Genomic DNA, 27,731 nt, shown 5'->3' on the forward strand with positions numbered 1-27,731 from the left:
TAACATTTCCTGGACAAGTTCGTCGTCGGTCCACGTCCACGGCGTGTTATACCCTGATCACCGTACCAACGGGTAAGAAACTTATAATTATGAATGAAGACCGCCCACCTGACATTCCAGTTCTCGGTTTCGAAGAATTCGTGCCGAGGTTCCATCGCAGCCTCTGTGTCTCCCGAACGGAAAGGGAAAAAGGGTTTGGTCGTCTCGAAAAAAGCGGCGGCGTGGAATATAATATGTGCTGTAGCCGGGCGATCAGAGTTCTGAGAATGTGAGGACATAAATGTGGGGACCGACGGGGTCGTGGAACCCGCGTTATTACCGATAGCCGGCGTGAGAGAGGCAGAGAAAAAGGGAGGAAAGTAGAATGTGGAAAATAAAGAGAGAAAAATTGCGAGAGAAAATTGGAGAGAGAGAAATGGGGAGAGAAAAATGCAGGGGGAAGGAGGCAGCGCGACAAAAAAAGGAAATGGTAGGAAAATAGAGAAAAATGGGGAGAACTAAAGTAGAGTTAGTTTTCTCTGGGAGTGGAGGAAAGTAGGGAAAATTGGAGAAAGGTAGAGGAAAGTAGGGAAAATTGGAGAAAAATAGAGAAAAATGGAGAAAAATTGTGAAAAATAACGAAAACTAGATAAAATTTGAGAAAATTAGAGAAAAATTGAGAAAATTAAAGACAATTAAAGAAAATTAGAGAAAAGTTGAGGAAAATGGTGAAAATTAGAGAAAAATTGAGGAAAATGGAGGAAATTAAAGAAAAATTGAGGAAAATGAAGAAAATTGGAGGAAAATTGAGGAAAATGGAGAAAATTAGGGAATATTAAAGAAAACTTGAGAAAAATAAAGAAAATTGGAGAAAAGTTGAGGGAAAGAGAGAAAAATTGTGAAAAATAAAGAAAATTAGATAAAATTTGAGAAAATTGGAGAAAAATTGAGAAAAGTAGAGAAAATTGAAGAAATATTGAGTAAAATAGAGAAAATTGGAGAAAAATGAAGAAAAATTGAGGGAATGTGAGAAAAGTTGTGAAAAATAAAGGAAATTAGAGAAAATTACAGATAAATGGAGAAAATTAGGGAAAAATGGAAAAATAGAGAGAAAAATAGCGAGAAATAGCGAAAAATATAGAAAGTGTAAGAAAAATGTATAAAAATGGAGAAAAGTGAATGTAGAAAGAGGTCGAACGACCGAGAAAAATTGGGAACAAGGGAGTGATCGCGACAGAGAAGGGAAACGTGAAGGGCGGAAAGAAATTGAGAGGAGACGAGGGCACACGCGATTCGAGAAACACCGCCGATATTGGACCGGCGAAAAATGGCTGTATGGACGGGGCAAGAGGCGCGGGGCGAGGGGCGAGGGGGTGAGGGGCGCGAGACGAGAGAAACCGAGCGACTGCTCTCTCGGTTCATCGATCCTAGGCGACTATTCGCGCCCCGACCGTTCAGATTTCCGTCTCGGTATCATAGTTTTTTCTCTGCTCTCTGTTTTGCAGCAGACTTTCTCGATTATTAGGGGACAGCCGAGAGGGGAAACGGGACTGTCGGCTCTACCGGCGCGCCGGAATTATGTTTTGCTATAAATGAAAGCGCAACGAGAGGGAGCCTCCCGAAGCGATTTTCCATAGATTATGAACGGGGAAATACTGATCGTTATAACTCAAGTCGTGATGTTTGAATGTCGGCGCTGAAGGAGAGCGATATAGCGGCGAGAAGAATATACGGATTTGTACTCGCCCCAATTCGAATCGGCCGCTTTGTTCGGACGCAGTTAACCCCTTGCGTTGCGATTCTTTTGTGACGCAGTCGCGGCATTGTTCGTTCGAATGGCTCGCCTGCAGCTTGAATATTTGTTAGAAATTAATGCTTTGCTTCGTGGATCAATCGTTTAGGTCTAGGTTATTTTGTATTAAGTTTGGCAGATTGATTTATGCACGTGTATATGTAGTATAGAAATAAAAGAGGTCGAAGTTATGTGAGAAAGAAATAGTTCGAATATAGTTTATCTTTGTATTTATTAATGTATCGATGTAATGTATTAGCTAGTAATTTGAAAATATATAATTGGAAATGCGAGATTGAAAATAGAAGATTGAGAATATAAATTGAAATATAATTGAGTATAATTGAATATATTGAATATAATTGAAAATATAAAATTGAGAACATAAATTGAAATACAATTGAATATAATCGAAAATATATATAAAATTGAGAATATAAATTGAAATATAATTGAGTATAATTGAATATAGTGAATATAATTGAAAATATAAAATTGAAAATATAAAATTGAGAATATAAATTGAAATACAATTGAATATAATCGAAAATATAAAATTGAGAATATAAATTGAAATATAATTGAATATAATTGAAAATATAAAATTGAGAATTGAAAATATAAAATTGAAAATATAAAATTAAAACCCGAAACTAACGTAAAACAAATCGATCAATTCATTAATTAACAAGTATCTCTCCGAAAATAAAATTACATTCGCCCCTACCACATCGCTAAAAGCCTAATTCACAGAAGATCAACAATTGAAAATCGCGCAATTCTGTAAACCCGAATCCAAGCAATTCAATCAATTTCCTCTCGTCCCTCCTATTGACCCTCGAACCATCGACATAACCCTGTTCAATTCTATTTTCTTCGCACACCTCCACCACATAAGAAAAAAAAAGAAAAAAAAACGCTGTCTGCCAGCTCGTCGCGCGACCCGTAAACACCGTCTCACGAAAAACTCTCGCCCGAATGTCTCCGGTCTCGTCTCTGAACGGCGTTTAAACGTCCGCGTTTAGCGACTTTTCTCGTCGCGATCTCGCCATTGTCTGTCATATTCGCGGCGAGCGATAAAAGATCGACCCGCGCCTTCGGCGACGAGTTTTATCCGTCTCGTCGCGTCGCGTCTTGTTCTCCGATTTCCTCGATTGAAAATCGCGACGCGCTCGCGCGCGATAAATAAAAGGGCCGTGGACGAGGCGCGGAGGGGAGAGCAGGCGTTTCAGCCTTTTAACCGCTGCGGTTTACGGGTGATTCGACCGCGGAACAACGTGTCACGTACACGGCTTAATTGCAGCATCGAGCAGCGCGAGCTGCGTGCCGCGGAGCCCCGCAATTTAATATTAAACACGACGACGATTCGACGTGTCCCGTCGATCGCCGGCCGGGAGAGGAAACGCAGCCGCCGCCGCCGCCGGATTTGCGGCGTTTCGGGGGCCGAAAGCGTGTTACCCTCGCCCGGCACCCGGCAAACAACACTCAACGATGCAAATGAGGTTTCGGGTACAAGCGACGCGCGTCCCGCGATTCCCCGGAAATTCGCGACAGCTCCTTCAGCTTTCGATTGCTTATTGATTATTCCAACGTGGGAATGCGCGGCGCGCTCCATTTCGATCGCGAAATTTAGTTATCGCGCGGTTCTCGGCGTTTTCGATCGCGGACGACGCGGCTCGGTCCGCTGGCCGGGTCCGTTTGGACCCGGAGCGTGAATTCACTGCTATCCGGTTATTTTAGGCGATTTTTTGCTTTCGAGAAGCAAGGTTCTCCGAAATTTATGGTATTTCTGGGAAATGAGAGATTCCTGAGGCGATTTGAAGCAACTTTTTCCTTTGCGAAAATGCGATCCGCCGCTTCGTTTGCGAGTTATCAACGGAAAACGGTGGCCAATGAGAGGCGAGAGCGGCTGGCGCGAGGCGGCCGAGCCTACGAGCCAAGTTCCGCTGATTGGCTCCGCCGCGGCGCGGCGCCTCGCGCCAGCCGTGCTCGCTTCTCATTGGTCAGTGCTTTTTCGTCGATAACTCGTTAACGATGCATCGGAGAACATTTTTGTAAAGGGAAAAGTTGCTTCAAATGATCCCAGAAATCTCTTATTCCCCGGAAATACCATAATTTCGGGACACGCTGTATATATAGACGTTGGAAATATTACTTGTAAATAACGTAATGTATTTTGCTTGGATAACTTGTATAAATTATGTATTATTTCTATAAATTATTTGTATTATTATAAAAAAACTTGTATAATTACTTGTAAATAATAATAATAAAATAACAAATAATTCCTAACACGAGAATATAAATGTTCGCGAATCATGCTCTCGTCCATGTTCTTTGTTACAAAGAAAACATCCCTTGGAACGACCTGAAAGTAACTAAATAAATAAATAAATAAATAAAAACGATCGGATACAAATACTCGATGCGCAAATAAATTAACTTAGCGGAAGCAACGAAAGCAATATAAAATAACGGGAGCAGGAAGCAAAAATCAACGAAATACAATGCGAAACAAAAAGTTGAACGAAACAGGAAAGATTTTGCTGTCTGAAACTTTGATAAATCGTATAAAGATTTTTATAAAGAAAACAATTTCTTCGTCTTTCTTTCCTGAAATCTTTCTGAAAGACGATTTTTCGTCCGATGGTTATTTGCAAACAAAAATACAATGTTTGTCAATTATAATTGTTATTTGCGAACAAAGAAACCATTTTTATCAACTATGATGGTTATTTGCAAACAAAACGAACAATTTTTATCAATTATAATTGTTATTTCCAAATAAAGAAACAATTTTTATCAACTATGATGGTTATTTGCAAACAAAAAGACAATTTATGTCAACTGTAGTGGTTATTTGCAAACAAACTTCAATTTTTATCAATTATAATTGTTATTTGAAAACAAAAAGACAATTATCTTCAACTATAATAGTTATTTGCAAACGAAAAAATAATTTCGTCGATAACAATGATTATTTGCAAACAAAATAACCATTTTCGTCCCCTATAATGTTTATTCGCAACGAAAAACTATTTCCATCGTATATAATAATTATTACTCGGTATTTGGCCGCTTCGAGCATATAGAAAATTGCATATTCGCTGACATATTGGAAAAACGTAGCACCGCGACGCGGCATCTGCTAGACACCGGTGCGCGATTCGAATCCACGGCCGAGGCATCTACGATCGGCGCGCATTAACTGGGACGAATGCTAAGTAGATCCTCGTACAATAAACCGACCATAAAATCGTACGGTACGAGGCGATCGTTCGGTTTCCCGGTCTTCTTCCTCTTCGCGTCTCTCTCTCTCTCTCTCTCTCTCTCTCTCTCTCTGTGTTACCTCTCTCTCTCTCCCTCTCTCTCTCTCTCTCTTTGCGTTAGCTCTCTCTGTCTCTCTCTCTCTTTCAACGAAATTGAATTCTAGACTCTCTCGCTCTCTCTCTTTCGCTCCGAAATTGAATCCTAGACTCTCTCTCTCGCGCTCTCTCTCTCTCTCTCTCTTCGAAATTGAATCCTAGACTCTCTCTCGCGCTCTCTCTCTCTCTCGCTCTCTCTCTCTCGCTCCGAAATTGAATCCTAGACTCTCTCTCGCGCTCTCTCTCTCTCTCTCTCTCTCGCTCCGAAATTGAATCCTAGACTCTCTCTCTCGCGCTCTCTCTCTCTCCGAAATTGAATCCTAGACTCTCTCTCGCGCTCTCTCTCTCTATCTTTCGCGCTCTGTCTCTCGCGCTCTCTCTCTTACGCTCTCTCTCTCTCTCTCTCTCTCTCTCTCTCTCTCTCTCTCTTGTGCCCGATCGTCCCGTAAGAACGAGCGATAAAGAGGCGGAGGGGTGGCCAGGAAGGCCGAGATTACGACGTCGTATGCACAGGTTTGCAGCGGAGTTATGCAACGGGTGACACGTAACGAGCCTCAGAATGCAGCGTAGGAAAGTGGAGCGCCGTCGTGTGCCGTTTCAAAATCAAAGTCTCGATCGGTCCTCACGGTCGTTCGGAAATCTCGCTCAAGAGAGGAGTCTCTCGAAAATGATCATTTCGAAATTATGTTCGCGCTTCCGTTCGAAGTGCGTTTTACGAGGTCGGTGCACGCAGCTGTCTAGGGAATTCGAGAAATAGACTGCAGATGCTTCTTCGATTCGATCACGGATCCGTGAGAATTTCGGATTCGCATTTCATAAGGATTTGCCATGATCAGATAATGTTATCCGAACATTATTTCGCTTAACTATAGTTTAAAATATTTTATATTCTTAGTTTCATATTTATCTTCAATTTTATATTTTATATTTCTCAATTTAATTTTTTCAATTTTATATTTTATATTTCTCAATTTAATTTTTTCAATTTTATATTTTATATTTCTCAATTTTCAATTTTATATTTTATATTTCTCAATTTTATATTTTATACTCTATATTTCTCAATTTTATATTTTATACTCTATATTTCTCAATTTTCAATTTTATATTTTCAATTTTATATTTCTCAATTTTATATTTTATATTTCTCAATTTTATATTTTCAATTTTATATTTTCAATTCTATATTTTCAATTCTATATTTTCAATTCTATATTTTCAATTTTATATTTTCAATTTTATATTTTCAATTCTATATTTTCAATTCTATATTTCTTGTAATTGCGAGCAATTCCTAAATCGTGAGTAATTCATAAATCGTGAATTCTCAAGAACCGACAAGCATTCCAAGAAATCCAGGCGACAAAGTATGCAGCCCGAATCGCGAAGTTCGCCGAGCTAAAAAGCGCGTGGCTCGAAGATATTTCGAAGGCCGCCGTCCATGCATCGATTCATCGTTTTTCTTTGCTGGCGCGCCACGGAACGATAATTTATCGTTGCCGCGATAAAATTCATTTCTCAAACGCCACGTTTCAGGAAAGACACGCTCACCGCTCTTCGACGAAACATTTTTCCCACGTCACGGTGCACGCGATGAAAGGTTCGCTCTCTCTCGATCGTCCTAGAATCGCGCTCTCTGGCCGCGCGATCCGATCCCAGGCGAATCTAGTTTTGTAATTTTCAAGCCGTTAATTCTTCCGCGCGAATCCGGGCATTTCCGCTTTTAAACCGCGGTTTAATTGAAACTGCGAACCGGGCGGCTGGATTTTCGCCGGAGCTCGTTAATTCGAACACGCTAATTGAAGAGGCACGAGCGTGATTTCAGTTCTTGCGGATGGAACTTTCTATGAAATGCCCTCTTTTTACTTGTTTGTTTCGAGGGACGTTTTTGTCGACGGAAATTATAAATGCAATTACGAATGCAGTTTGTACAGGGTGGGGCATTTGAAACGAGAATAACTCGCTTGTTTTTGACGACAGAAAGGAAAGTGTCGGACAAAAGTTGTTCGATTTCGAGGGACACGTTACATAGCGTCAAAATGCATAGTGTTCGATGTCGGAGATATTTGAAAGAACAATTTAATTCAATTCAATTCAATTTAATTCAAGTCAATTCAATTCAAGTCAATTCAATTCAAGTCAATTCAATTCAAGTCAATTCAATTCAAGTCAATTCAAGTCAATTCAATTCAAGTCAATTCAAGTCAAATCAATTCAATTCAATTTAATTCATCAAAGCGTCATTCTTGCGTGAAGAACTGCCAACAAGATAATATTACGAGTAGAATCGTCGGTCAGCGATCGGAAATTCTGACAACTCTCGCCGCCGCCGCCGCCGTGCCGGTAATTGGCGAAGCTCGCTGAAAAAGAACGAGACCGAGGAAAGCAATTCTGAATTCTACTTTGCTCCCGCGAGTCGCCTGATTTCCCGTCACGTTCGTTATCCATCTCGATCGCGGGCCGATCTTCACGGGCAGCGATTGCGATCCGTGGGTCGCAGCGAAGGATGAATCGTCCCCGTCGCTCGTGATCCTAATAAACCGTGACGCGGGGATATTCGATCCATTACGCGCGCGCGAACCGGGATCAATCGGCGAAAGGTGTCCCGGAGAAAGTTCCGATTCGGCTCGGTTTTCTTGAATCCCCTAACTCGAGCTCGCTGTTTAGCACCTGTTCTATCCCACGAGGGGGCCGGCGCCAGTTTCTTCGTTCAATTTTCATCAAATTCACTGTTGTACGGGGGAACTACCAATGTACAGGGTGTCCCAAAATTATGGTTATTAATATATATTTTATATTATTATATTATATTATATATTATATTATTATATTATATTATTATATTATATTACTATATTATATTATTTATATTATTATAATTATATTTATGGTTATTAATATATAATATATTTACATATATTATATATAGTATACTGCATAATATATATTACACTATATATTAGTATACAGTATAATATGTAATACCTATTGCGCTATATATTAGTATATAGTATACTATATAATATCTATTACGCTATATATTAGTATATAGTATACTACATAATATCTATTACGCCATATATTAGTATATAGTACACTGCATAATATCTATTACACTATATATCAGTATATAGTATAATATGTAATACCTATTGCGCTATATATTAATATATAGTATACTACATAATATCTATTACGCTATATATTAGTATATAGTATACTACATAATATCTATTACGCTATATATTAGTATATAATATACTACATAATATCTATTACGCTATATATTAGTATATAGTATATTACATAATATCTATTACGCTATAAATTAGTATATAGTATACTACATAATATCTATTACGCTACATATCAGTACTATACATTAATATATACTATACTATAGAGTATATACTATACAGGGTGTCCCAAAAACGTCTCGCAATCAGAAAATGGGTGAGAGGTTTCCTGAGATAATTGCAAGCAACTTTTTCCTTTACGAAAATGCGATCCGCGGCTCCGTTTGCGAGTTATCGACGAGAAACAGTGGCCAATCGGAACGCGCCGCCTCGCGCCAGCCCAGCTCGTCTCTCATTGGTCGGCGTTTTTCGCGAATAACTCGTAAACGAAGCCTCGAATCGCATTTCCGCAAAGGAAAAAGTTGCTTCAAATCGCCTCGGCAATCCGAAGTCTTTCGAATCGGTCCCGTCCGGCTCGGCGATTTTTATCGGTGACGTCACCGGCATGCATCGTGCACGTGTCGCTTATCACCGGCCGAACGCGACGATAAGTCGCTTCATAGGCGTCCTCGCGGCCGGTGCAACGTTCTGCAAGGCTTCGAGATCGATGCTCGGCGCAGTCGATCGCAATCTCGCGATCGATAAACGCGGCCGATGATCGTCCGTCGATCCAATTAATTTACTATTTTATCTGGAAAAACAGCCAATTGCCGACGCTCCGTCGCGACCGTAAATCGAAATGGAAGCGTCGCTCGCGCGAGCTATTCGAAGATAATCATTGTCGCGCGGCTCTCGATAGCGCGACTCTTATCGACTCTGAATCGTCGCCCGATAAATCGTAATCGCCGATCGCAACTTCGTTCGTTGTCCATTAGCTTGAATTTTATTCGTGAGACAGCGGATTAAAATTTCATTCGCAAATGAATGATAATTAAGAAATAATAGATGTGACAGGTGAGAGTGAAACAGCTAACTGAAACTTCATTCGTAAATAAACAATAATTAAGAAATAATAAATAACAGAAAAAAATGAAACAGCTAATTGAAATATCATTGGTAAATGAACAATAATTAAGAAATAATAAATAACAGATAAAAATGAAACAGCTAATTGAAATATCATCGGTAAATGAACAATAATTAAGAAACAACGAATAACAGATAAAAATGAAACAGCTAATTGAAATATCATCGGTAAATGAACAATAATTAAGAAATAACAAATAACAGATAAAAATGAAACAGCTAATTGAAATATCATCGGTAAATGAACAATAATTAAGAAATAACAAATAACAGATAAAAATGAAACAGCTAATTGAAATATCATCGGTAAATGAACAATAATTAAGAAATAACAAATGACAGATAAAAATGAAACAGCTAATTAGAATTTTACTCGTGAATGAACAATAATAATAATAATAAATAGTAAATGAAAGATAAGGATAAAATAGCTAATTAGAATTTAATTTGTAAATGAATAATGAACGACTAAGAGATAACCTTAGCTACGAATACGTTCGGTAATCGCTAATTACAATTTCACTCTTAATCCCTAATTGCAATTTCATTCCCACCAATGTTACCTTCGGCTCGAGGATTTCGTGTTTGCCGGACCGCGCGCGTTGGCCGGTACGTAAATTAATTATCGGTGCCTGGGACCGGATTCGATTCCACGTGAGATTATATTTACAATGGAAAATATTAAATTTGCAATGTTAGCGCGAGCGAGCGCTGCGCGGCTCGGACAGTTAACAAATGAGATGAAAAAGACGATCCGTGGATTCGAGAAAAACGGCGTGGCAATCGACGAGTGCAACAATTCTTGTCGAAGAGAAATTACGATTAAAATTAGGTTTGCGGAGAATTAGAAGCAACGATATAATTATATCGATTTATAGAAGTAACGATAATACACAGGGTGTCTCGGCTAAAAAGGGCCACCCAAGTGTCTCTGTGATTTTTGGAGGCATTGAGAAAGTTGATTAAAATAGAGAATTAAAGAGCCCTAAACGTAATTAATGTTTATTGCTTTGTAACAATTACAAGGTTGGAATTTAGTCAATTATTTTAGTTATTATTATTTAGTTATAATATTAGCTATTATTTTAGTTATTATTATTATTTAGTTATAATATTAGCTATTATTTTAGTTATTATTATTATTTAGTTATAATATTAGCCATTACTTTAGTTATTATTATTACTTAGTTATAATATTAGCTATTATTTTAGTTATTATTATTATTAAGTTATCATTTCAGTTATTATTATTATTTTGTTATAATATTAGCTATTATTTTAATTATTATTATTTCGTTATTATTGTAGTTATTATTATATAGTTATCATTGTAGTTATTATTCTAGTTATTATTATTTCGTTATTATTGTACTTATTATTATATAGTTATCATTGTATAATAGTTATTATTATTTCGTTATTATTGTATTTATTATTATTTAGGTATTATTGTAGTTATTATTATACAGTTATCATTGTAGTTATTATATTATTTAGTTATTATTGTAGTCATTATTATTTAGTTATTATTGTAGTTATTATTGTAGTTATTATTATATAGTTATCATTGTAGTTATTATATTATATAGTTATCATTGTAGTGATTATTATTTAGTTATTATTGTACTTATTATTACTTAGTTATTATCGTACTTATTATTATATAGATATCATTGCAGTTATTATTATTTACTTATTATCGTACTGATTATTATTTAGTTACTATTTTATCCAATTTATTAATTTTGATAATAATAATTATATCTCGTCTTCCCAAAAATTGTCCATTTTTGTGCGCTTAATTAATGCACTCCGCAGTGCAACCGAGGCACGGGAAGATCCGTCCCCGTCCCTAAACACGCTCCGAAAGGCTTCGTGTAACAGGCCGCGTTCAACTTAACAGGCCGGACACGTTATCAGCGCGAGCTGCAGTCGGCCGATAGCGTGGCACTAGACGGGGAAGATTATCGGCGGTGCGACAACGGAATCAGATAATTCGAGCCATCGCTTCCTGGTAAGACACCTTTCCCAGCCGGGGGAACGAACGCGTCTAAGGCGGCTATAAAATCGAATCTAGACTACATTAGTAGTTCGGGGTTATTATAGTTCGTTGCTCTAACGAAATAGATCCGTGATACAGGCGATTGTTGGACCGCGATCATTTTTATATATATATATGTATATACGAAATGTAATTTGTCTGCGTCGACGCGTTCAAGTGTCGAACATCCATTGGCCGAGGCGAAAAGTAATCTGATTAATGATTGCAACGATGATTGTTAGTTTGTTACGAGTAATTTATGATGAATATTTCGATCGATGATTAACGAGAGCTATTCTGTCGTTGTTGCAGCTAATTTGTAATTAATGTTCCGATTAATTGTTGACGAGTGAAACTCGTTAGTTATTGTAAGGAATTTTTAATAAACGATCTGATTAGTGATTAACTAGGGCAACTTGTTAATTGTTGGAGATAATTTATGGTAAATATTCTGATTAATTATTGAGGAGTGCAATTCGTTGATTGTTGTAACAATTTTTTAATAATTGGTCTGATTAATGATTAATTCTTTAATTGTTACTAGTTATTTATAATAATTATTCTGATTAATTATTAACGAGTGCAACTTGTTAATTGTTACAGCCAATTTATAGTTAATATTCTGATTAATCATTGACGAGTGCAACTAGTTAATTATTATAACAAATTTATAATAATTAATCTGACTAGTGATTAACGAGTGCAATTCCTCAATTGTTAATACTTATTTATTATAAATATTCTGATTAATTATCAACGAGTGCAACTCGTTAGTTATTGTAATAAATTTATAATGATTAGTCTGATTAATGATTAACGAGTGCGACTCGTTAATTATTACAATTTATAATCAATATTCTCATTAATGATTAACGATTGCAACTCGTTAATTATTATCACTAATTTATAATAATCAATCTGATTAATGATTGACAATTTCAACTCCTTAGTTACTGTAACTAATTTACAATAAACAATCTAATTAGTGATTAACAATCGCATCTCGTTAATTAGTATAACTAATTTAGAACAATTAATCTGACTAACGATGAACAATTTCAACTCGTTAATTATTATAACTAATTTATAGTAATTAATTTGATTAATGATTAACAATCTCAACTCGTTAATTACTATAACTAATTTAAAACAATTAATCTGATTGATAATTAACAATTTCAACTCGTTAACTATTCCAACAAATTAACAACAACACGATCCGATTAATGATTTACGAGTGCATACCGGGTGTTCACATAATTAGAATTAAAATTCTTCATTTTTATCCAAAATTTATGCGACAATCGCAACTTTTCATAGACATCATAAACCGCGCAGCAGCGAAACCCACGCGAACTCGATCGAATAAAAAATTCCTTTCGAACCAGTTTTATCAATCCAATCCCGAGAACATAACCTACGGACAGACCCAGTACCATTTATTGGGCCCGCGAGCTCACGCTAATGATCGAAGATTTTGATCGACAGCGAACTTTCTCGGTATCGTTAATCTAATTGCACCTTTTATGGAATGTTGATCCACATAACCGTGCAGCGTCGAGGGAGATCCCCGTGTAAATACTATCTCTGGCTCGTCAGACTCGCACGAGTCCCAAACGATTTCTACCGGAAGCCGTCGTCGTCGTCGAGACGTTTTTCGCCGACGGATTTATACCGGCGGGGCGCCTTTTTCTCGCGATTTTTGTCGCGTTTCCAGAATTTTTCAATTCGTTCGAGATCGTTATCGAGGAACGAGAGGTCCGAAGTCCCCGCGGAAAAAGTTTCACCTCGCTTCGCCAGCTTTCTAAATCACTTTTTTCAACCTTCCGTTGTTAACAGACCAATGCACTTCGCGTTTCGCGCGAAATTATCTGCGCCCGCGAATCTACGAGCTCTCTCGCCGGTTAAATGCGTCTTGCCATGGCTGGCAAGCAAGAGCGGGCACGATACACCTTTGGTCACGCCGGTTTCATTCTGAGTGCGAACTTGAACTCGAAAACAGCGCTCGGAACGAGCCGACGGAGCTTAAGGCTTATGTTTATGTTTATCCGAGACAAAATTGCCGAAGCAATTCCCGATTTCTCATAAAATCCCTAACCGAAGATCATCGTCTCTTCCCTTTTTCTTTTTTCAACCCCTTGCCGTATTTTGACGAGTCTGACTCGTCGTGAAAATGTCTAATAAATAACTTATCCGAGAAACAAATGTTATTCTGCCCTTTGAAATTGCAATAAAATTCTGATTCCTCATTATCGATATTTAAATGTTTAAGTGTTAATTTAGACACACGATAAATATAAGTTAAAATTAGATATAGAAAATATAAAATATGAAATTAAGTGAAATATAAAATACAAAATTAAATTAAATATAGAAAATATAAAATATGATATTAAATATAAATATAAAAAATATAAAGTATAAAATTAAAATATAAATACAAATTATCTTCTCTTTCTCCTTAGAAATTATTACAATCCTCGAACTTCTAATCATTGTAACTACGAAGAAAATAATGGTACACGTTGAAATAAAATAAAATCAAATATAAATATAAATTATCTATTTTCTTCTTAGCAATTATTACACTCATCAAACTTCTAATCACTTTAACAGCAAAATAAAATAAAATAAAATAAAATAATAAAATAAAATAAAATAAAATAAAATAAAATAAAATAAAATAAAATAAAATAAAATAAAATAAAATAAAATACGAATATAAACAATCTCTTTTCTTCCTAAAAATTGCTCCTACATCATCTAAAGCACCTAATCACTGCAACTACGAAGAAAAAGTAATTTCCTTCATAGAAATGATTACACTCATCGAACTTCAAATCACCATAACAGCAAAATCAAATCAAATCAAACACAAATACAAGTACAAACACAAACAATCTCTTCTTCCCAAAAATTGCTCCTAAATCATCTATACAGCCCCAATCGTCTCGCTTCCCCCCCAAAAAGAAAACCCTAACAGACTATCCACAATTCTACCAAAACAAAATTCGCGAAAGAAACATGCTAATTCGCGGCCGAAGCCAAAGATTAGTCGTGTCGCGCGGCTCCGTCTCGCCGTCGATCCTAATCAGTCGGCCCTCACATAGTACCACAATTCCATGAAAAAAAGTTCGCGATAGAGAAACATACTAATTCGCGGTCGAAGCCAAAGATTAGTCGTGTCGCGCGGCACAGTCTCGCCGTCGATCCTAATCAGAGTCGGCCGCCGCACTCGATCTTCAGGCCCCGCGTGTCCCGGAACAATCGCGAGCACTGTCCGTCCTTCCGTCCGTCCGTCGGTCCGTCCATCCGTCAGTTGACCGGCTCATACGGAATCCTTACCAATGGCCCGGCTTCCGGCCGCGGTCGCTCCGATCGGTAAACCCACGACGCTGCCTCGAGACCATGCTCCGATCTCCCAATCCTCGGGAGGACGGGGCAGAGGAGCGTGACGTCACTGGTCCAGATATCGCTCGCTGGTCCGCGTCTCGTCGACGGCCCTCCGGCGAGCGCAACCACCACCACCACCCTCCTCCTCCTCCACCGGGAGACGGCGTGCATGCGTGGATGCGTGGCGTGTCCTCCCCGCGAACCGGTGATCGATAATTAAACACGGCGAACCAGAACAGAAAACCGGGGGGGCGGAGGGGCGGAGGGGTGCGGGCGGCGAGGTGCAACAAACTTTTCCCTTGACTTTTTCACTTCCGCCGTCACCGCGACGAAACCAACCAAGCTCTGCTGTCAACTCACCTCTCAACTCACGAGGGGGGAGGGGGGTGGAGTTACACACTTTTCGGCGGAGGGGAGGGCGCGGAACGGCCGGGATTTCGGAACCGGCGCGAGAGAGCACACGCGAGCTGTATCAGACGCGCACGTATTACAACGAATTTGTGTGGATGTGTGTGTGTGTGTGTGTGTACGCACGAACCGACGGCGAAAGGCGCCGTGACGCCAGTCGGCGACGCACTGCCAGCCGGCGTCGCGACGGTACGTACAGGGACGCAACTGCTGGACGTGGGCAGCGAGAGGAGATACCTAACCAGCCGGCTTCTAGGCCGTCGGGGTGGGGGATGGTTAGAGGGCGATAGGCGCTTGCGCGGTCGACGGGATCGCGCGTTTCGTTTCGTTTCTAGAGATTGCTGTCTCTCTGGCAACCTCCTCCTCCTCCTCCTCCTTCTCCTCCTCCTCCTCGTACTCTGGGGTATTGTTCCTGGGAAATATTTCGAGAATCGTATTGTGTCGAGCGATGTAGAGTGTATTTTGTGCGAGTTTAAGGTTTTCGAGATTTTTGAACGATAATGGGGAATTTTGGGAGGAGGAGAGGAGTTTTGGTTTTCGATTTTGTTTTGGTTACGTGTTGATTGGATTCTTTTTGGCTGGGTGGCTGTACAGGTTTTGAGAGGGTGGTTTTTTTGAAATGTAAATGTGGATAGTGATGTTAGTGGAAATAGTAGTATAGATAGTTTGTAGTAATGTAAGTAGTAATATAGATACTTTGTACTAATATAGATACTACTATAAATACTTTGTATCAATATAAGTCCTAATATAAATACTTTATACCAATATAAGTAGTAATATAAATACTTTGTACTAATATAAATACTACTATAAATACTTTATACTAATATAAGTAGTAATATAAATACTTTAGCGTAATATAAGTACTTTATACTAATATAAATACTTTATAGTAATATAAGTACTTTATACTAATATAAATACTTTATAGTAATATAAGTACTAATATAAATACTTTATACTAATATAAAGACCAATATAAATACTTTATACTAATATAAATACTAGTAGTAAATAGTAGTAGTAAATATCAGTATAAAGTATTTATATTAGTATTTAAATTAGTATAAAGTATTTATAGTAGTATATAAATTAGTATAAAGTATTTATAGTAGTATATAAATTAGTATAAAGTATTTATATTAGTATTTAAATTAGTATAAAGTATTTATAGTAGTACATAAATTAGTATAAAGTATTTATATTAGCGTAAAGTATTTGTATTAGTATTTAAATTAGCATAAAGTATTTATATTAGTATTTAAATGAGAGCATAAAGTATTTATATTAGCATTTATATTAGCACAAAGTATTTATATTAGCATTTATATTCATATTTCGAAAAACCTTCTCTCGTTTTAAAAGACGTACGTACACACAGACAAAAAGAATCAAAGAACAGTGTAACCAAAATAAAGCCCGCGAAGCGTTCGAATTTTATCGCAAAAAATAATTGTCGACCTCATTGTCGTATACCGAAACTACAACGTGTAAAATCTAATGAAAACCGTACGTATTCGGACACATTCATTTAACAATGACAATACGGAAAACCGGTTGGATCGGTAAAATTAGATTTGCATTTGGAAAGCAGTAGACCTTCGGGAAAATCTGCCGGAAGAGAGTAGCATTTTTCTCATGGTTTCTTATGTTGCGATATAACTGAATAATAATTTTAACGAACGATTCCAATCGTTTAGGGAACAACAATCTAATACTAACATCAGGATTAATTAAATAAAATACAGTGGAATCACGATTAATTAAGTTAAATAGAACAATACGAACGTTCATCCAATATAATTGTCATTATTTCACGTAACAAATAATTATTTACACATTATTACAATAATCTACAGTCTCAGATTTCACCCTTATTTGTTTATTCATCGAATCACCCTTATTATCTCGATTAATTAAATTAAATAGAACGATACGAACGTTCATCCAATATAATTATCATTATTTCACGTAACAAATAATTATTTACACATTATTACAATAATCTACAGTCTCAGATTTCACCTCTATTTATTTATTGAATTATTATCATTACTTATTCATCGAATCGCGCACTAAATCGTTCGCGTATTTGCCTGAAAATCACGTCAAATCAAACGCGAAAGAAGTTCCATTGGCGTAGAATTCCGCGATATCGGAGACGCCGGACAATCGAGTTTCTACCGCACGTAGAAAAGTAGATTCGTCCTGCGGAAGATCCGCCGAAGAAGGCACGTTTCCCTCGCAATTTCTCGCCGCGTAAAAACGGAAATCAGGATTCGCTTTCGAGCGTCTTAGTATTATACAGAGGGTGTCCCAAAAATGTCTCGCGATCCGGAAATGACGGGTTCCCCGGATCATTCGAAGCAGCTTCTTCCTTTACAAAAATGTTCTCCGAGGCGTCGTTAACGAGTTATCAACGAAAAAGCTGCGGCCAATAAGAATCGAGTACGACTGACGCGAGGCGGCCCGGCCAACCAGCGCGCGAAGCCCGGTTCCGCTCATTGGCTCGGTTGCCTCGCGCCAGCCGAGCTCGCCTCTCATTGGTCACTGTTTTTCGTTGATAACTCGTTAACGGCGCGTCGGAGAAAATTTTTGTGAAGGAAAAAGTTACTTCGAATGACCCGAGGAACCCGCCACTCTCGGATCGCGAGACATTTTCGGGACACCTTGTACACAGTTAGGCATAGTTGCCGCGGCCGGAAACCGTGCGACTCCGCGCGCAACATTTCCACCGTCGGGATCGCTGAAAACCGCGCCGATACGTTATGTTAAACCGGCGGCCGTGTCGACACGCGCTGATTATCCTCGACTATTATCCCGACTATCCTCGGCACGCCGTCGTATTTTCACTTTAACGGCCCTCGGAAAGAAGATTCTCGCGGCGCGGCGCGGCGCGAGGAATCGCGCGACCGAAGCGCAATCGGACCAGAGGTGTAACGCAAAGACCGGACCGTAATGGAAATCGGATGATGCGCTACTTAATACTCGTGCAACTGGCGCGAACCGTTTCGCCTTTGCCACGATGCTCGCTCCGATACTTGAAATGCAATTACAAGCCGGGCGAGCGCCGCGACGCACGCCGTCCGAAAGTGGCGGAAAGTGTTCGACCGAAATCGCCGACGTTTTCGCTGCATGAATTTCTCCGTTGCGAGAGGACACCGGGAGCGAAGGATGATGTTGCCTCGACGAGGGAAACGGAGTGATTTTCTCGATGGCTTTATTTCTCGAGGACGCAAAAAAAGGCTGCGCTTGAAACGGTATGACTTCTTTGAAACTGGTCTGAATTACTGTGCTGTGTTAGAGTGACGCTCGAAGTTCTCGATAAATTGGATAGGTCATTTTTTTATGGGTGTAGCATTTATTGAAATATTTAAATTGTATGACTTTTATGTTATGTATTAATTATTGTTATTGTAAATTAATAGGTAGTTGTAGTAATTGATATATAATAACGTATAATAGTATTAAACAATATATAACAATAATATATAATAATATCAATTGATATATAATAATATATAATAATATTAATTGATATATAATAATATATAAAAGTATTAATCAATATATAATGATAATATATAATAATATCAATTGATATATAATAATATATAAAAGAATTAATCTCTCTCTCAATATATAATGATAATATATAATAATATTAATCACTATATTATAATATATATATGATAATATATAATAGTATTAATCAATATATAATAATAATATATAATAATATTATTTACTATATGATAATATATAAGAATATTAATTGACATATAATAATATATAAGAATATTAATTGATATATAATAATATATAATAGTATTAATTGTATTGTATTATATATTGTTGTATAATAATATTATATATGTACTAATATATATTATTATATTATTATATTAACATACTATTATATTATTATGTTAATATATATATATACTATTATAATACTATATTATTACATTACTATATTATAATATTATATATATTGTTATTATGTATTTATTATTATTATATGCAGAACAAATTTTTCCAAATCACGGCCCCATTATCCGTGAAAACCTGTCCGCCACCCCCGCAAATTCGTACCGCGATTACCAGCCTCGTATTCCCCGTAAAAACTTGCCAAAAATGAACAACCGCCCCCGGCGAACGCAACCGGACAATAATCGCAGACAATGCCAGTGATTTGCCCGCAGCTATTATCTGTCATTCCCAGATCCGGTCTCGCGAAACCGCAGAGCACGGAGAGCCACGGTATCACTGAACACGCGTTCCTCTGGCACAGGTGAAAAAGGAAAGGTTCGAGCGGAGACGCTAAGCTCGCGCTTACAGCGCTCATCGGACGTGTACCAACATAAAACCTGTTACATAACTCGACACCATGCCGACCACGGTTTCTCGAGTGCCACACCTCGGCACGAGTGCACCGCCGATCTCAAAGCTTCGGCGGGTTCGTTACACACGCCGGTTCGCGAGACATACGGAAGTTTTTGTTGTTGTTGTTGTTGTTGCCAAAGTCGTTTGCCAAATCTTTGAAGGAACATCGTGTAGGATACGCATAATCGATTAATGTTCACAGATGGTAGTTGGTATTTTTTTTTGTGTTCGTAGGTTGAAGGAGAATTTTTTGATGGGAGGAGAGCGAATTGGATTCTGGAATTGAACTATGGAAATATTTAATTGAACCGTGGAAATATTTAATTGAATTGTGACAATATTAAATTGAACTATGAGAAGTATGAACTGTGAATATATTAAATTGAGGTATGAGGATATTAAATTGAACTATGACAATATTAAATTGAACTGTGGAAATATTTAATTGAACTATGACAATATTAAATTGATCTATGAAAACATTAAATTGATCTATGAGAATATTAAATTGAACAATAAGAATATTAAATTCAATTATGAAAATATTAAATTGAACTGTAGAAATATTTAATTGAGCTAGGAATATATTAAATTGATCTGTGAGTATATTAAATTGAACTATGAATATATTAAATTGAACTGTGAATATATTAAATTGAGCTGTTAATATATTAAATTGAACTATGAGAATATTAAATTGAACTGTGAATATATTAAATTGAACTGTTAATATATTAAATTGAACTATGAGAATATTAAATTGAACTGTGAATATATTAAATTGAGCTGTGAATATATTATTTGAGCTGTTAATATATTAAATTGAACTATGAGAATATTAAATTGAACTGTGAATATATTAAATTGTGCTGTTAATATATTAAATTGAACTATGGAAATATTAAATTGAACTGTGGAAATATTTAATTGAATTGTGACAATATTAAATTGAACTGTGAATATATTAAATTGAACTATGAATATATTAAACAGAACTATGAGAATATTAAATCGAACTAATTAAAATATGAAATTGAACTGTAGAAATATTTAATTCAACTACGTAAACAGTAAATTGAACCAGCTAACACACAAAACAGTGAAAACAATGAAACACGATCACGTTGCCCTCACCTTACCAAAATCATTACAAGAAGAAATCCATTGTCGTCGACCCCCCTCCCCCTATAACATATCCAAAAAAACCCCACATTTCGCATCAAGATCCGCAGTCCACTCATCTCAATATCAAAAGTCCGAATCATAGTAACCGTGAAGTAAACGGTGCATGAAGGGGTTAAGCAGTTCCAGCTATTTCCTGGCGTAACTCTCCGGCGCAGCTCGACGACCGACGATTCGTAAAATTGCAGGACCTTGGGGAATTTTTCTTCGCCGGCCGATATCGTTCGAGTCAATTACGTTCGATTCTTACAAGCTGTCGACGAGATCGTGACTTTTTGCGATCGCGCCGCGCCGGTTGCAAGGCGGTGGAATACCGATCGCGGGCGCCCGTTTCCATTCACCGGTCTGGTAGGAACACACCGACGGATATACCCAGCCGTGGCCGCTCGGATCGCACGGTGCAATAAAGAAGACGAAGAATCATCGTGACAGACGGTTAACCTTCAGGAATGCGCGCCGGTTTTCTGGCGAAACATCTCCCGCGTGGAAATGCACCGTCAGCTCGCGTCTCGCCGTGGAACTCTCCGCTGCCGTAGGCGATGCTCGTTGGCCAGAAACGCGATGGGAGAAGGCGACGACGATGCGATTAGCTCACGATGCCGTCGACCTAGTTCTACTAGTTTCTTCTCTCATTTGACTTCGTCGTGTCTCAACGTTCTTACGAGACGAACGCGGTTTTTTCGCAAAGCCGAAAAGAAAAGATCAAGCGATCGCTTGAAAAACAACGCGGACGAACCGCACTTTTTTTGTTCGCGATTGAATGGATGAAGTGTTTACGTTGTTGTCTTTTTTAAACGTCTCGATTGTGGCTCGATATATCGTTTATCCTCTGAGAGGATGAGATCGTGCACGATCTCACGTGCACGTGTAATTATAACTATAACGATCGTGCACGTGTAATTATAACTATAATTATAACTATAGAGTTATAACTATGACTATAATTATAGAATAATAGAATTATAACTATAACTATAATTATAATTATAATTATAATTATAATTATAGAATTATAGAATTATAACTATAATTATGGGATTATAGAATTATAGAATTACAGAATTATAACTATAAATTATAGAATTATAGAATTTATAACTATAATTATAATTATAGAAGTATAACTATAATTATAATTATAGAAGTGTAACTATAATTATAGAATTATAGAATTATAGAATTATAGAATTATAACTATAATTATAATTATAGAAGTGTAACTATAATTATAATTATATAACTATAATTTTAACTATAACTATAATTATATAACTATAATTTCAACTACAAAATCGAACTGGTCGATTTCAATTCGCACAAACAAAACGCTCGAATTTCGCGAAACATTTTAACCAGCCGGCTTTTCCAATCGACGCGTTATTCACTCTCCCCGTGCACCAGCAAATTATAGAAACATCGAAGCATTCAACTCGGAGCACCGGATGCGTCCTAATCGAGCGGCTCGACGAACGTGTCTCAACCGGATCGTTCCGAACCGAGCAATCGGCGTTAACGCGAGTCGCTCGCAACAGGTCTGTCTCTTCTCTCTCCGGTCTTCCGACGATCGATCCAAAGCAATCGATGAAACGGAAGACAATTACAGCCGTGGAACTTAGCCGTGAACGAGGCGGCGCGGCGCGGCGCGGCGTTCCCAGGATATTGCTGCTCGCGAGCCTTCGCGGCGATAAACTTTTTGCGGATGAAACGGCCGAAGTTTCCGCCGGTCTTGCTTTTTGCGCCGGCGAAACCCTTCGGCCGTGTCCTCGGCGGCGAGGCGAGGCGCGGCGATCGGGGTTTTTCGGAACGCCGCGGCGCGCCGCTCGCCGCGACGGCGAGAAGGGCGCCGCGAAGGGAAGGAGTGAGCCGTGGAGGGGAGAAGAGCGCTGCGGAGGGGAGGGGAGCGCCGCGAAGGAGAGAAGAGTGCCGCGAATGTGACGCCGGGACTCGCCGCGGCGGCGAGAAGAGCGCCGCGAAGGAAAGAAGAGTGCCGCGAAGGAGAGTAGAGCGCCGCGAAGGGGAGTAGAGCGCCGCGAAGGGGAGAGGGGGACGACGCGCCGAGCGAAGAGGAAGAGAAGGCTTCGAGAAGAAGAGGCTCCGAGGCAGTAAAATCCTCTCCGGTGCGCCACAAATCTCTTCCGCCACCTTTCCTTGCTTCTTCTTCCGCGAGACTGCTGCCCTTTTACAGCCACTCGCCTAATACACTGCGCCCCCCTCCCCCTGGAACCCCTGGAACCCCGCGAATCCTTCGGGATCGGGTCAGTCCGCTCTGAATCGATGTCCTGCGCTCCCTTCGAAACGCCGGATTCCTTGAAAATTTTGCTTTATCGCTGCGTCGAACACCTAGGGCGCCCTTCGAATGAGATTACGAAGTTATGCCTCCCTAACTGACGCTCCCTAACTGCACAGAAATGGACAATTTGGGGAGAGGAGACGCGATTATTCGAGCCTCGCGGTTTCTCGTTTTTACAGTTACGAATTGTTAATAACTATAAGATAGAGCTGCAGGTATTATAAATAAGGCTGGATTCATCGTGTCTCCTCTTCCCGAATTGTCCATTTTCGTGGGCAATCCGAGCGTCACTTAGGGAGGCATACGAAATCATATAAAGTCATTGCGAAATCTTTCGATTTTCCGATTCTTTTCTGCTTTTCCATTTTTCCTGTCCACAGATCGCGACCGAAAAATCTGAGAAAATTCTATAACGTGCGCCACAATGTCCTAAATAAGCCACAATTTTTCCCCGCTTCGAAATTAATCGTTTACTATACCATTTCGTTCGCAAGCTGACCGTCGATTACGAAGAATCGACCAATATTCGCGCGGGACATTTTTCTCTCAACTATCGTCGCCTTTATCGCGAAGTATCGACCTAATCGGCCATGCAGCTCGATGCTCGACAAATTCTAAAAATCCACACGCACTTATTTCGGCATCCAAGATCAGCTTCTCGCATCGAAAGCGCCGCAATCGAGCAGCGAGTGTTCCGTCGCGGCGCGCTATTGTCGCCGTGCGTGGCCTTTGGAAGCGGCTCGCCGCGTTTCCGGAATAATTTAATTAGCCGGTGTACAGAGTAGCGAAGTGTCGGGTCTCATCCCGTGGGTTTAATAGCGAGCCGAAGCCCCCGCGTCTCCGCTCGGCTCGGCTCCGCTCCCGAGGGACGTATCTTTTCTCCGGAACGGCGCCGCGCTCGAAACATACGCCGGGATTCCCTGGCGAAGATATCATGGCGAACGAGGGGGCATTCCGTTCACCGCGGAGCACGTCGTGTAACGAATTAATTAAATGTTATTTCGTCGAACGGTTGCCACGTCCTTCCGCGACGAATTTTCGTGGCCGATCGTCTTCGCCGCGCCGCGCCGATCGGAAGAAAGTTTCACGTCGAACGCGACAATTTCTCGACGCGAATCGTAATTGACACTTTCTCTGCGTTACTCTGTCGCCCGAGTTTTTCCGATATGTCGACACGAGGACGGCGAAAGTTTATGCAAATGTATGGTTTCTAACGTTAATTGTGGAACGATGAATTCGAACGTCAGCTGCTTCGCGTAGAAAGACTATGATTTGACAGCGTTTGTGAGGATATTGAATTGGAGTGTGGAAATATTTAATTGAACTGTGGAAATATTTAATTGAATTGTGACAATAGTAAATTGAGCTGCGGATATATTTAATTGAACTGTGAATATGTTAAGTTGAAGTGTGAAAATATTTAATTGAATTGTGACAATATTGAATTGAAGTATGAGAATATTAAATTGAACTGTGAATATATTAAATTGAAGTGTGAATATATTAAATTGAACTGTGAAAATATTTAATTGAATTGTGAATATATTAAATTGAACTGTGAGAATATATTAAATTGAACTATGAATATGTTAAGTTGAACTGTGAAAATATTTAATTGAATTGTGACAATATTAAATTGAACTGTGAATATATTAAATTGAACTGTGAAAATATTTAATTAAATTGTGACAATATTAAACTAGACTATGAGAATATTAAATTGAACTGTGAATATATTAAATTGAACTGTGAATATATTAAATTGAACTATGAGAATATTTTAAATTGAACTATGAATATATTAAAAGCTGAATTCGAACGACACCTGCTTCGCGTAGCTCTGCTTTGACATCGTTTTTATTCGACAATTATGCATGACAAGTTGCAATTGCAATTTCAATATGAACTCAGATAAAAGAAATTTTTTAAAGCATCGCTTTTTAATTCTTTTTTTTATTATTCCAATCGATTGTAATTGAATCACTATATAGTACCATATATACTATATATTTACTATATAATGCTATATTACTATGTTACTATATGTATAGTACTATATAGTATATTACTATATAGTAAAGTAATATTACTATATAGTATATTACTATATAGTAAAGTAATATTACTATATAGTATATTACTATATAGTAAAGTAATATTACTATATAGTATATTACTATATAGTAAAGTAATATTACTTATATCACTACATTGCTATATAATAATACATATATAATACATAAGCCGAAAGTACCACCGAGAAATATTTTCCAACGAACCAATTTCAACCTCCGCGGTCTCAATTTCCATCGCGGAACAGCTCGAGTCCGTCGAACCGTTTGAAAATCGACGACCGTAACGAAGACATTCTCGCCGTAACAAAAAAGAAAATCCGTCGATCCGGGATTTTTAATACGGACCGTCGGAACGGCGACAGCTTCTGCGGCGGCGGCGGCTTTCTGATTCAAAAAGCAATCAGTGAAGACGAAAGGCGCGCGGGACGCGCCAGCTCGTACGTGACGTGATTTCCGGAAAACGGCGGAATCCGTTTCACAGCGTTTCTTCTGCGAACCGCGCGCGAAGCTCGTCGGAAGAACATCTGCGGTTCTTGAAGTCGGAATTTGACAGAGACGAAGCTCTCCAGATATGACGGATAACGGCGGCCGCGGGAGAGGAGGAGGGGGGGGGGGGCGTGGGGATGCGGAGAAACGGCCGCAGGAATGGCAGTCGACAAATCGTTTCGCGGATACGGGCCGATATAAAAGCGAGCCGGACGAAACTGTGCTAGCTGGAAACGGCGTTCCCAATTGTCACGGATACGGCGCCTGAAGTGAACGATTCGACATTTGTTACGAGATTCTGACGCGAGACGGTTCGATTGCCGCTTCCGATTGCACGGGATCCGGCGGACGATCGTACGTTTTTCTCGATCGTTACGTGTACAGTCGTCTGGGAAAGTAACGCCTTTTAACGGCGTTAAGAATGGGATAACTTCTTTTTTTGTTTTTAAAGAAGAATTGTTTCAGAGGATTCGAATATTTTTTAGATGTTTGGGCGTGGCTATTTTTCTATGAAATCTGTGATAGTAATTATATATATAATAATAATTATGTAAATATATAAGTACTATATAATATCTAATAATACTATTATAATAATATATATACTATAATATATATTATATAATTATTATATTATACTAATTACATATATAATTACTATTATAATTAGTATTATAATAGTATATATACTATAATACATACTATATAATTAAATATATAATTACTATATAATATCTAATAATACTATTATATATTATATATAATAGTATTATAATAGTATACATACTCTATAATATATACTATATAATTATTATATTATACTACTATATTATATTATACTAATTACATATATAATTACTATATAATATCTACTAATGCTATTATATGTTATATATGATAGTATTATAATAGTATATATACTATAATATATACTATATAATTATTATATTATACTGATTACATATATAATTACCATATAATATATTATTATAGTATATTATTATATATATAATAATATAATAAGTAATATAATAATATATTATATATATACTTGAACAGAGTAGCAGATAGTTTTTATGAATTGCTGGCCGAATATGAACCAGCCATACAAAATACACAATAATTAAAATAAATATTTTAAAATAGCGAATTCACCGAAACACAATCAAATAAATATATAAATATCAATTTCCGTCGTTTGAAGCAGCAATTCAACGATACCAAGAAAGAACATCGTAAAAGAATGCTGCGGAAATTGCGAGATCGACCGTTTTACACGGCTCATCCCATCTTTTTCCGCGCGTCCGCCGGTTTTTTCTGCCTTTTGCGACGGTCTCGCGATCGACGTGAATTGACGGCGGTCTCTTCGGCGAAGCGATTCCGCCCTGAGAAATTCGTAATTGTTGGATCAACGGAGAGACATGATTACAAACGGCCGTTTCCAGGTTGCAGCGGCCGCCGCGTTCTTTCCGCGGCGGTACGTTAATTGCGTGCACCGTTACCGCGATTACAAGGTGCAAATTGTTTCGTGTTTTCTTTTTTCGGCCGCAGCCGGACTTCGGGCCGGGTCGGGCCGGGCCGGGCCCGGGCCCCTTAGCTTCCTGCGGGCAGCAGGAGCGACGACGATGACGACGACGCGAGTTTCTTAGCCCGGCGAACGATTTGCAGGCGCGTTGCGCAATAAAACTCGCGTCGTAATTCATTAACAATGCGAATATTTATTTCACTTGCGCCAGGGGACCCGTATCTTTCGCAATGCCCGGCCCGTTTTCCAATTATGGGCACAGCGGGCATCGGGATATAGGATTTCACGCGACCGCGAGAAATACTAATTCGACGCTTTTCGATTTGTTGTTGTTGTTGTTGTTGTTGTTGTTGGATCGTTTCTATCGCTTCGGTTAAGTTACGTTAAATTATGATGATATGATTGTTCAATATTCACGTTCAGTGTACGAGAAAACGTACGGCGCTTGAAATTACAGGTTCATTCGTCGGGAACTAATTATCGTTTATTCTACGGAGAAGGTGATCAGGACTTTTTTTTAGTGTTCGTAATTTTCTATGAGGAA

At 38.4% G+C, this 27,731-nt stretch overlaps 1 protein-coding gene across 11 annotated transcripts in view; it reads right to left on the bottom strand.

Moving 5' to 3' along the window:
• The window catches only part of spri (Src homology 2 domain-containing protein sprint), a 185,703-nt gene that overhangs the window by 77,532 nt on the left and 80,440 nt on the right, over nt 1-27,731 (bottom strand). For 4 of the 11 annotated variants that reach the window (XM_033472025.2, XM_076526880.1, XM_076526883.1 and 1 more), the window contains exon 1: nt 14,785-15,453. The exons of 4 other annotated variants lie outside the window; for them this stretch is intronic. In XM_033472025.2, the coding sequence (XP_033327916.2) occupies nt 14,785-14,849 (65 nt within the window). In that variant the 5' untranslated portion in view covers nt 14,850-15,453. Of the gene's footprint in view, nt 1-14,784; nt 15,459-27,731 lie in introns of those variants that run through there. 3 more of the 11 variants (XM_076526882.1, XM_076526886.1, XM_076526887.1) reach the window with 3 other exon arrangements.

The sequence above is a fragment of the Megalopta genalis genome, chromosome 16, assembly GCF_051020955.1.
Source record: "Megalopta genalis isolate 19385.01 chromosome 16, iyMegGena1_principal, whole genome shotgun sequence".
Taxonomy (NCBI): Eukaryota; Metazoa; Arthropoda; class Insecta; order Hymenoptera; family Halictidae; genus Megalopta; species Megalopta genalis.